At 48.3% G+C, this 11,153-nt stretch overlaps 1 protein-coding gene across 1 annotated transcript; it reads right to left on the bottom strand.

The window, feature by feature from the left end:
* Positions 1–328: 328 nt before the first annotated feature.
* On the bottom strand, positions 329–2,325 carry LOC128088082 (interleukin-20-like). The gene is made up of 5 exons (XM_052698272.1): positions 2,154–2,325; positions 1,994–2,059; positions 1,145–1,297; positions 562–636; positions 329–466 (listed from the first exon to the last, which is right to left on the bottom strand). The coding sequence occupies exons 1-5, from the start codon at positions 2,310–2,312 to the stop codon at positions 389–391; spliced, it is 531 nt and encodes a 176-aa protein (XP_052554232.1). The 5' UTR covers positions 2,313–2,325; the 3' UTR covers positions 329–388.
* Positions 2,326–11,153: the final 8,828 nt, after the last annotated feature.

An 11,153-nucleotide genomic window follows, 5' to 3' on the forward strand; every position in this document is an offset into this window, starting at 1 on the left:
GCAAATGCAGCTCTGTAACATCAGCTCTATGCAAGCAGCTCAGCCAGGCACTCAGTGCTCGTGAACACACAGCTCTCATGCAAAGAGTTGATAATTCAAACAATACTTTTATTAAGTTATCATAGCTTATTGCCTGCCAAAGAGAACTCTTTAAAATTCTCCCTTTGGAAAGTGTCGCTTGATAGAAGTCAGAGATGTGAACGCTCTGTTGATTCAAGCCAACTCCACATTGCCATCCAAATGCAAGACCCTGTGGATGCGTGTGCCTGTTCCTGTGCCTGACAGCACACTCAGTGCTTGATCAAACAGTCAGCAAGAAATGGCTCTGGGGCAGTGCATTCCCGAGGTGTGCAGCCCCCCAGCAGCTCTGTTAGCACATGGTTCCTCTCTATGGGGATTTCTCCATCCAGTCCAGCAGGATGTCCAGCTCGCCCAGGGATTTCATTGCTGCAGATGTGACGTTCAACTGAAAGGGATGTAAAGGAGCAGGTTGCAAAGATACCACCAAGTGTAATGGGGCTGAATAGCTGCATTAATTACTGGGCTTAATCATCAGCTTACCCCTTCGTAGTTCACAAGTATCTGCTTAAATCTCTCAGTGGGTTCCTGTCCACACAAGCACTTGTTTTCATCATGCTAGAAAAACAAAATTGAATTTGTTAAGCTGGAGGTTTTCGTTTTCATGGAATCAATCACAAAATCAATCATAGAATCAATCACAGAATCACCAAAGTTGCAATAGATCTCCAAGATGATCCAGTTCGACCATCCATCCATCACCAATGCTTCCCCACCAAACCATGTCCCTTAGTAGAACACCGACACGTTTCTTGAACACGAGCATTTTAAGGATGAGAGATTTCTCTTAACACAGACAGAGAACCCATCTGAGGTCCTGAAATCAGGCTCCATTGAGAGCAGTTCACCCAGGCAGACCCAGTGCTGGTTTTGGTCACTGCCATGGCAGTGAATGAGCACATACATCAATTTCTCAATGAAGGCACAAACCCTTCTCACCGTGCTTCTTCCTATTCTTGTTAAGAGCTTTCCTCTAAATAAAGATTTTGTAACTTATAAAACGCTTGGGTTTATTTGCATACCAAATGCCAAAGCTGAAACTAAACTTCAGCAACATGAGACTCACACAGCGCTCGAGTTTCCTTTTGATGCTGAGGAAGGAGTTGGCTATGCTGCTGATCTTTCGGTTGATGTAGGAATTCTCAGTCTGGCAGTGCTTGAAGACTTTGTCCACGTAGAAGTTGAAGACCTTGTGGACCATGCAGCATTTATCTGAAGGCTTAAGGGACAAATTCCTCTTTTCCCATGTGCTTCAAACCCTTGGGCACAGCCCTTCTTCCCACTGCTAGAAGAAAACATCTGTGCCACCCATCACTGGAGCTGGCAGTGGTGTACAAACCTTCTCCAGCTCTGCTTGAGGTACGCTGATAACAGATATAGAGTGATTTTGCAGTCCCACCCTCAGCGTGCCTCACTGACTGACCAAACCCATGAGCTGGCTTTGTAGCTGGGTGTTAGAGGCATGAAGCAGTGGCCCAAGTACAGTGCCTTGGAGCAGGAGAGCTGCAAAAGCTTTATTTATATTTCTCAGCTCACCACCCTGCAGAGAAAGAAGGGTGAGGAACACCAGCAAGACCCTTCCCTGCCCTTCCCATCCCTTCAGAGCAGTGCAGCCTATGCTGTCCTCCACCACCCATTGCTCCTGTCTCTCTCCTGCCCTGTGTCTCCCAGTTTTTGGACACCCACCTGGGTGCTGTGCACATTTCTGGAGAAGCATCAAGCTCTCTCCGTGCAGAAACCACTGCAGGACCCCCAGCTCCTTTCACGCCTTTACATCACCCCTCCTCCCTGCCCTGCCCTTTCTTCCCATGCACTTCACAGGAACTCAGACGCCATTGCATCACCCAGCAGCTCCCAGCCCTGAGCACGGTTAGCAGGGAGGAAGGAAGCATAGCAGGACACTGATGGCACCCACCTGGACCCTGTGAAGGGAGTGTGGATGGGACAGGATGCTCAGCGTCCTGATGGGGTCCCGGGCTTGCTGTGTGGAAGAGAGAGATGCAATGAGGGACTTGTTGGCACTGCAGGGCTATGGGAACACAAGCTGCTCCCCAGGAGCCCACAGCAGGACTTACAATGTTGGTTTTGATGGCGGTGAAGCCAGCCCTGATTTCACTCATGCTCACTGAAATCCTACAGGGGCCAAAGCGGAGGATCGTGTTCCCAGCTGCCGGCAGCAGGGTGAGGCAGCAGGTCATGGAGCAGAGGCAGAGCAGCACACGGGAGCCCAGCATGCCTGCAGCACCTGCTGAGAATCCTCACAATCTTCCCTCTACAGAAAAATCAAAAGCACACACACACAAAAAAGTTCTTACTAAGATTTCCAGTGAATTGTTTCAGCATTCATTGCTCACCTCATAGACGTAAGTGATTAAATGAGACTGCAGGGAGAACATACATCTGATAGGGAGGTTTGTAGGGACATGCCAACAGCTAAACTACTTCTGGAACACACGTTTTATACAGTACTGGTGGTACACATGCATGTAAGTATGTTTGAAAGCAACACTGATTGATAGCTCTTATACATTTCTTCTTTGCCAGTTACAAGAGAGAAAAACTGAGAAGGAAGAGTTCCTAAAAGATTCCAAAAGAAAGAAATAGGGGGGGAAAAAAAACAACAAAAAACAGCAAAAATTGCAGGTGAATAGACAAATCTCAACAAAAAGTAAGCACGGGTAAATTAAGCTGGAACAGCAGGGCTGAAAGCGTGACCAAAAGCAGCAGACCCCAAAGGCTGTTCCCAAGGGAGAACGCTTTCCCTATGGAACAGCAGGGACACTTCAAATGTGGGTTGTGTTCACAGTGACATTCATAAATAAAGCCCTTACAAAACCTCGTTACAGGAGATACAGACACATGATGGGAGGATAAAACCAGCACTTTACCTGCTCTGTTGGCACGGGTCAATCCGTCCTGCCGACGTCTGTCCCAAAGAGCTCCAAAGGACGCGTTTTTATCCAGACGCTGGGAGGAAACAGCTCGTGGATTAACTTTTGGGGTTTTTCTTGCTTTTCCCGGCACCTATTTCCCTTTGTAGTTCACTGAATTCATTAGCCAGCAATAGGGACTGACTCCTTCACCCACAGGTGTTTCCCTACCATCTGAGGGCGGGAGATGCTGGCACAGAACGTTGGGAGGATGGGAGTGAGGGGAAGCACCGCGCTGGGGTGGCAGCTCCAGCCACTGGGGTGTCCCTGGGTGGGAGGCATCTGGCCCTGCAGCAGGGGTTGGGAAGATGCTGAGCCCCCTCCAGCACTGTCCTGGCATGTGGGACTTTTATCCTTTGTTTTAGGGGGACCTGGCTCTCAGGCTTGCTCCTGGGATGTGTGGGTGCTCATATCCTCAAGTACGTCCCCAGTGTTTGGGGAACAGAGATGCCTGGGTACAACAAACTTTGAGACAACATCCTGGGGCCACGAGATGGTTTCCAAGAGCACAGGTAATGGAGGTGATCATTACACACAGCCCAGGCTGGTTGGTAGTTCATTCCTGCTGGACACAGCCATGCTCAGCCCCTAAACTAATGAGCAGCTAAATAAACTCCTCAGGCTGCCTGTACCCAATGGGGATGCACTGGTGGACCTGGGGGCACCTCCATCCTATGGTGCAGAGCAGCAGCCTGGAGACATCACTGTTGCAATGCAGAGATGGGGTGTGAACATCTGTGGGCCATTGGGTTTTGCTGGGTGAGTAATTTATTGATAAAGAAACTCAATCCATCATCATATCAGGGCAGGCAAATAGGCTTTATGCCCAGGCTGATCGCTGTATTGCATACAGCTAAAATGGCCACAAATGCACTCACCATTCTTCCCTGGTCCATATATAGGAAACCAACCAAAGGCAGCTCCAACCCACCTCAGGCTGCATGTCATCTTGTCGAAGCTTTGGAGCGAGTCTCAGCAGCGCATGCCCTCTTATCTGCACCTTCCTTTCCAAATCCCCAGCTGCTGCTCGTAAAATTGCAGCAAAAGTTTTGCTCAGAGCAGAGGAAGAGGCACGCAAGAACCCAAACGTGCCTGCAGCTTCCCAGGCATCCACTGCACACCCAGCCCTGCAGGGAAACGAAGGAAGAGCAGTGAGTTCTTACTTCATTATGTAAATTGCAGATGAAAGAAAGGACTTCTCCTTTTTTCCTTTTGGTAACCAAACTTTTTCCTTTTTGGTAACTGGTGCCCAGGAGGCAGGTGAGCCAGGCACCAGTGAGTGAGAAACTCAATGCAAAATCCACCCTTTGGGGAAGCCGATAGGTGATGGGTGATGCTCTGCTTTCTCCTCTCAGCACACACAGCAGAGGATCTGGACCACGTGCCAACTGCAGCAGCAGAATCTGCCCAGTAAACCAGCAAGCTGTGGCTCATGTTCTCTGGGAAGGAAGAGGAAAAAAGAAATAGGGATTTTTGAAGCACAGTGTGATGATGCAGCTGAGATCAGACGGTAGAGTGGGAACTGGGTGCCTGGGGCACCTCCAGCGTCATTCAGGCTTTGATGTGTGGCTGCACCCTGGAGATGTGGCTCTGTTCTGTCCTTCCTGGCAGCACAGAAAGCAGCTGGACCCAAATAACTTGTCACAGCAGTACAAGGTAGGCTTTGCCATCTCCATCGTTGCCATGATCAGGGGTTACAAGGTAAGAGGACGAGCCCTCTGCATCACTAATTTGCCTCCAAATCTGAAATCAAAAGAGGAAAGCAGCCTTTGAGCAGCACTTCGAGCAGCCCCTGCTGACCCAACACCACAGTCATTCAGAGATCCAGAAGCTTTTATTTCACCCTAAAAAGCAACCAAACAAAAAAATAAAAAAAAAACCACCACCAAGATTCTCTGACCTGAATAGGAGCTGCTCTGTCAATGACTGACCACATACATGTGTTAAGTCTAGATTTCCAGTAAAGGATTTCAGAGTGATAATGCGTGTTTCAATAGCACATCTCAATGTAGTTTCATGCTATAAGAGCTGATAATGCTTTGCAGACCATCCTTGGTTTGTCGTTTGGTTGCATTACTCATTTCACAGCAGTTTTAGGTACTCCATCATATCAGATCTGAAGCTGATAATGATTTATACACAGATCACCAGAATGAGATGACATGAATGACAGAAATGCCAGCACTCATTTTAATAAAAGAAAAATCCAGATGTAATAGCAGAGAGCTGCAACCATATCAGAGCTTAGGGGGCAATTTGTGCCACGCATCAGGGGAGCATCCACAAAAACCAACTCAGCCAGGCAGGGCAAATGTTGGAGAAAAGCACAGGGTAGAGTTTGCCATCTCCATTGGTGATCCTGCAGCTAACCACCACCCCATCATATGTCAAGGGTCATCATGAAGTTACTGCCTGACCCTCAAATCCAGAGCCCATCTCAAGCCCCATTGGAGCTAACGGGGCTCCAAACCCTGGGGTTGCCCTGAGGACAATCAGCACCGTGCTTCGTAAGCTGCTGCTCGCATGGAAACCTTCTGCTGTGCTCTATCCAAGCCCTGGAAACCTGACTGCTCTGCTCTCTCTTAATGAGTGCAATCCGTTTTCGACAGAAACCAAGGAGCTGCTATCAGAGCAGCACCGCCTGCTCAGCCACAGCTGCTGACAAAAGTAGAAAATTGTTTTTCTCGGTAAACTCGTCAAATGACTCAGAGTTCTGCGCGGAGTAATTGGCTGATAGGTGTGGTATAGAAGTGTGCCCTCTTCTCAGTCACGTTTCTAACCAAAACCACTTTAATAATACTGAAATTGTGCTGCTCTCTGCCTCCCAGGCTCAGCTTCACCTGGAGCACCAGGGACAAGTGATGCCCAAAGGAAGAAAGACCCACACTGATGCCCAGATTGCCATCAGCAGGGTGGCACTGCCGGGGGTCACATCAGGGTGAATGTGAAAGGTGCCCAAAAGCTTAATTCATCCTCTACCCACAGCTGCTGCCCTGAAGTTTGTCATTGGAATGTGCTGTAGGTGCTCTACCTTGCCAGGCATGGTTCTTTCCTCAAGTTTATCTTCACTGGGAAGGCCAGGACATCAACACACAGCCCAGGGATGTCATTGCTTGTCACACGTGCAGAAAGAGCAGCGCGTGCCCCACCACCAACACCCCCACAGGGCTTTGGGGGAGCATCCCCACAATGTGACACCACCCCACTGCAGAGCATCCTCTGGGGGACGCCATCACCCTGCAGCTCTTTCAGCCAAGCAGGGTAGCGACAGCACATCCCCACACGTTCTCATGTTCTGGGGGTCCTGCTGTCCTTGCTGGCTGTCCCCCAAATCCTGGCTGCGTGTCACAGAAATTGCCGCTGCCTCAGCCACCCCCTTCACCGTGCCGGTGTGATGTCACACAAATGATTCATTCTTGGCAGTGCTGCCACCAAGCCAGGATTTTACATAGAGAGGTTAAAAATAAATACAAAAAAAAAAAAAAAGAAAAAAAGAAAAAAAAAATAGAGATTTTTAGTTTTTTTCCTCTAAGATTCATCTTTGCGGAGGGGTTTTGTGCATTGACAAGGCTGTTCTGAAGAAAACCATTAATTTAGTCACCAGAGTAGGAGGGTGGGGGGTGGTGAGGGTTAAATACTTGCTAACCCAGCTTTGATAAAGCATGAACTCGTGTTCTGGTTGTCATCAGTTCCATCTTCCTCAAAGGGAAACTCACAAGGCACGTCTCAACATCATAATCCTGGCAGGTGCACCAGGCGTGCATGAGGCAGGGAACTCACTCCTGCCAACTCCAGGAGCCGGATGAGGAACCAAATTACTCTCAGAGAACTCCTGCCCCAATCCCACAGCAGCCTGCAGGGTTTCCTTCAGGCTTTGCAGTCCCTGCCTGAGCGCACGGTGAGCTCGTGATCGTCTCATCAAGATTTCACAGTGAGCTTTGATGGTTGGTTTCTTCCCTTTTCCCCATCGTGTTAAGAAAATCAGCATTGCAGCACAAATTGGGGTTAAAGAGCCTGAGAAAAACTGCCTTGCTGCTGAGCATGAATGAAAGCTCCCACTGATGCACGGTGCAAAGTTCAGCACCCATGCTGAGCTACGCACCCATTCTCAAACACATCTCTGATATCAGAGACTCAAATCAGCCAACGAAATTAAACCCAGCCTTAATCAATGAGGCTTCTCAGTTTCCAGCAGGTTTCAGGAGCTTTTTGATGTGGGTGTCTGACATATTAGCAACTGGGCTTGTCTAACAAATGGTGACAGTGATGCAAGGCAAGAGGAGGCAGCAACACAAAGCTGCAATGGCAGCGGGGCTCAGCTCCTCGTGGGGAAATGAAACTGTACTATAGAGTGTTCCTTGGGGGCAGAGCTGTGCATGAAAAGCAATTGAAGCACACTGACCTCTACTTTCAAAACCCACAAGAGGCCCCATACCCATTTTCCCTGTCGAATTTGGGTGTAATAGGCTTGGTTCTAATTTCAAACCTTTTTCCTCTCTTGCAACCAGAGCTGCAATCAGGATTTGCATTTTTTTGTTACCATCTACTGCAGTGTTTCGTGTGTTCCTGCAGTGTGGAGGGGTCCCATCGAGTTCACATTGGAGAAGGGAAGCAGTGCCCAGGTCTGTGGGTGCCCTGCAATGGATGGGGGTGGGTGAACAAGGGGGATGAAATAAAACACAGCCACAACAGGGGAAAAGCTCTTCATTTTGACAATACAAATGACAGCCCTGGAATGTAGCATCACTTCTCACATGGAGGTCATGTCCTCCATAAGTAAGAGCAGGCCATATAGAATCGTAGACTCCTTAGAGTTGGAAGGAACCTTTAAAGATCATGGAGTCCAACTCCCCTGCAGGGACGTCTGCAGCTAGATCAGGTTGCTCAGAGCCCAGACCAGCCTGGAAATACTGTGATATGCATCGGGTGCAGCCAGTGTGGAAACTGGTACCCAGAGGGACTGCTTTTACCAAGTCACCCCTGCTCCCTGCAGGCTTTGGGCAGACAAATCTCTGAATGGTGCAGCTTTAGAATTGAGCAGAGACGTCCAGGAGAGGAGGGAGCAGCTGCCAGCTGCATTCTTTCAGATATCTTCACTCAGCCCCACGTTTGAGCACTGTGCCTCATAGAACCACGTTTGCCTGTGAGCGCGAAACGTGCTGACAGCGCAGGCACTAAATGATGCCTAATAAAGGAGAAACTGACAGCTATCAGCTTGATTTTTCAATTATCTGGGGAACAAATGAATCATCCCGATGGTCAGGCAGAACTCCCATCCACTTACCTTTCACCAAAACCGAAACACGTTTCAGTGCATGAGCTGTGCATCACCCGATGCTCACATGCAAGTTTCAGTTTGGGGTTAATATTGCCCTGAATGCAGCTCAGGGTGTAGATTTCGCAGCCTCGAGGTTTTGTGCCCACAGGGAGGAGCACAGAAGGAGGGAGAGAGTGAAGGATTTCCCATCTCACATATTATTTCTTAATGGAAATGTGAAAAGAAAAAAAAAATGGGGCAAATCAACATGGGAAACGTGTCCAGGAAGGATTCCACCACTCAGAGGGCTCGCTCACATTGCACTCCCCAGCAGAGCACAGGGATTGTCCCACCCCCATCGTGTGCCTCTCCATACAAACCCTTGGAAAAGGTGACTCCATCCATTGAGGCACATTTCTGCCTCACACAAAGTCACCAACAAAAGCTCTTCCTCGACTTCACAGTTTTGGAAACATGTGGTCAGACAGGGGGAAAAGAAAACAAATGGCCACGCTTCTCTGTCCCGAGCAGCCAGTGGGGGAAGTTCACTTCTGATTTGTTTTCTTCTTCTTTCCACCCTCCTCCCCCCCTCCCCTTCTTTTTTTAAGCTTTTATTTCAGCACTGAGGGGGTTTCCACCATTCAGATTCATCTCCAACTTCCCACTTACAGATGTCCAAAGGGACATGGAAAGCAGCGCTGCTGCAGCTCTCCTCTTGCTGATCTTTGCATGTTTGCACTCTAAGCACCCAGCAGGAAGTACTTTACATTTAATGAGAATGCTTGCATTCGTGTGGACATTATATTTTTTCAGAAATCTCTGCCTACATTTGACACAGGGGGTCAAATGCTGATTATGTTGCACAGAAGCAAAGTGCAGCCCACGGTCACCATGTATCTCCCAGTTTGAGGGAACTAAAAAGTGGCTGCTAAATTCACGCTGTCAGCTTAAAAAAAAGAAAATGCAAGAGAGAAAAAAACTTGAGCAATTCTATTTTCCTGCATCGTTTTCTGAAGGAGCAGAAGTGCCAGCAGCAAATCTGGGGTGACTTTACTGGGAATCTGCATCATGAAACTCATTCCTTGGCTTTGCCTTGGAAATATCAGCTGTAATTCAGCCTGACTCGGACACCACATGCTGTCCAATGATACCATGTCACCAAAACCCGTGCCCAGTTCACAGCAATGCTAGATGGGCAGTCCCCCCCACTCCATCCCACTGCCATTGGGGGCAGGTGACAATGGCACGGGGGGAATCCCAGGGGCTGTGGGGCGGCGGGCACAACGCGTGCCCACAGTACATCACAACCAGCACGTGCTGCTCTGAGCATTATGGGCTGGCAGAGAAAACCCAGGATTTCTCAACTGCTCTGCTGCATGCAATGAGCAAAAAAAAACCCCACGGCTTCATGCCCAGCATTTGGGAGCGCAGGGCTGGGAAGGTGGCACCACCAAGGTGCTGTCAGCTGCAGCTCACCATGACATGCTGGTCTTGTACCTGCTGGCAGAGATGATTTCCTTCACAGTGTCTGAGATGAGGAGGAAAACTATATTAGTAACACACTGATCTTTTAGACATTGCTGGGCAGTGCTGCACAGAGTCAGGGGTGTTTCAGTCTTCCAGCTTCTTGCACTCTCTACTCGCCTGCAGGAAATGAGCTGGAGTGCACAAGGAGACAAGGAGCGAGGGGTGTAGGGGGGGATGATGATCTAACTGGCCAAAGGTATGTGCTGTGTCATATGACATCTTGCTGAAAGCTATAAAACAGAGGAGAGCTGGCTAGGTGGCAGCTGCTCCTCAGGTACTGGTTGGGCATCGATCAGCAGGTGGTGAGCAACTGCATTCTGCATCACTTCCTTGGGTGTATATTATTGTCATCATTACTGCTGCTTCTTTCTTCTTTTTCTACCTTAGAAAACAGTTAATTTCTACTTTATCTCTACTTCTTTCTTTTTTTTCTCCAATTCTCTCCCCCATCCCACTGGGTGAAGGGCTGCTTGGTGCTGAGCTGCTGCTGGTTAAACAACACAGCACTGAACAGTGCTCAGCACCATTCCTAATGACTCTAGAAACTCCAGTTAGAAATTCTATTTAGACTCTACTTAGAAAAATCCATTCAGTTCTATGACTTTTGAGAGCTCACTCCTTCACCTCATCGGAAAAGATATCGCAAGTTCAAAATCTCCATTGCCCAATGTCTTTAGGATAGGATTCCAGTTTTGTTTAGTTCAATGGAAGTTCAGGACCTACCAAGAAATTCTTATGTAAGACTGTGTCATAGTAGAAGTTGCATTAGAGGTCACAACAAAGTGCCTATTCATGATTAGTAATCGATTCTGGGACTCTTAGAGGTTACATGACGATACAATTAATGACGTGGGTTAAATTGCCATCGAGTAATTTGGGATTTACCTGTTGAGGTTGGGATGAGTCAAGCTGCAAATTCCAACAAGTGCTAGAAAGCTGCTTTCCAGAAGTGAAAAGTCCAATTTTGTACCTTGACAGCAAAAGATCATGAAGGAAAAGCAATGTGTTTCATGCGTCAGGAGCTGTTAGTCATCAGAGAGGGTGCTGCCCAGAGAGCCAATGGGTGTTTTGTAGTGGGTGAATGAAGGGCAGCAAAGCCTCCACTTCCCTGGCGTCACTGACAGCAAATAGAAATGGATGAGAAGTGGGGAATTTGGGGTAAGAAACATGCTGCTAAGCAGCCTGGAAATCTAGGCAATTCCTGCAGCTGTATCTATAATAGTGCATAAAATACACCATGTTCCCTTGTCCAAAGGCAATGATTGAGACCCAGGGGGGAAAAAAAATGGGAGAAGTTGCCCCTATGGAAGCTGCCAGCATCAAAGAGTGCAAAAGGCTTTTGAGTAACATTTCCTTCCTGA

The sequence above is a fragment of the Tympanuchus pallidicinctus genome, unplaced genomic scaffold, assembly GCF_026119805.1.
Source record: "Tympanuchus pallidicinctus isolate F22 unplaced genomic scaffold, pur_lepc_1.0 scaffold32, whole genome shotgun sequence".
NCBI classification, from domain to species: Eukaryota; Metazoa; Chordata; class Aves; order Galliformes; family Phasianidae; genus Tympanuchus; species Tympanuchus pallidicinctus.

Coding starts and splice junctions, on each gene's coding strand:
- LOC128088082 (XM_052698272.1), bottom strand. CDS start 2,312: ATGCTGGGCTCCCGTGTGCTGCTCTGCCTCTGCTCCATGACCTGCTGC. Junction 2,060..2,153: donor CCGCCATCAAAACCAACATT/GTAAGTCCTGCT, acceptor TCTTCCACACAG/CAAGCCCGGGACCCCATCAG. Junction 637..1,144: donor AAAGGAAACTCGAGCGCTGT/GTGAGTCTCATG, acceptor TTGTTTTTCTAG/CATGATGAAAACAAGTGCTT.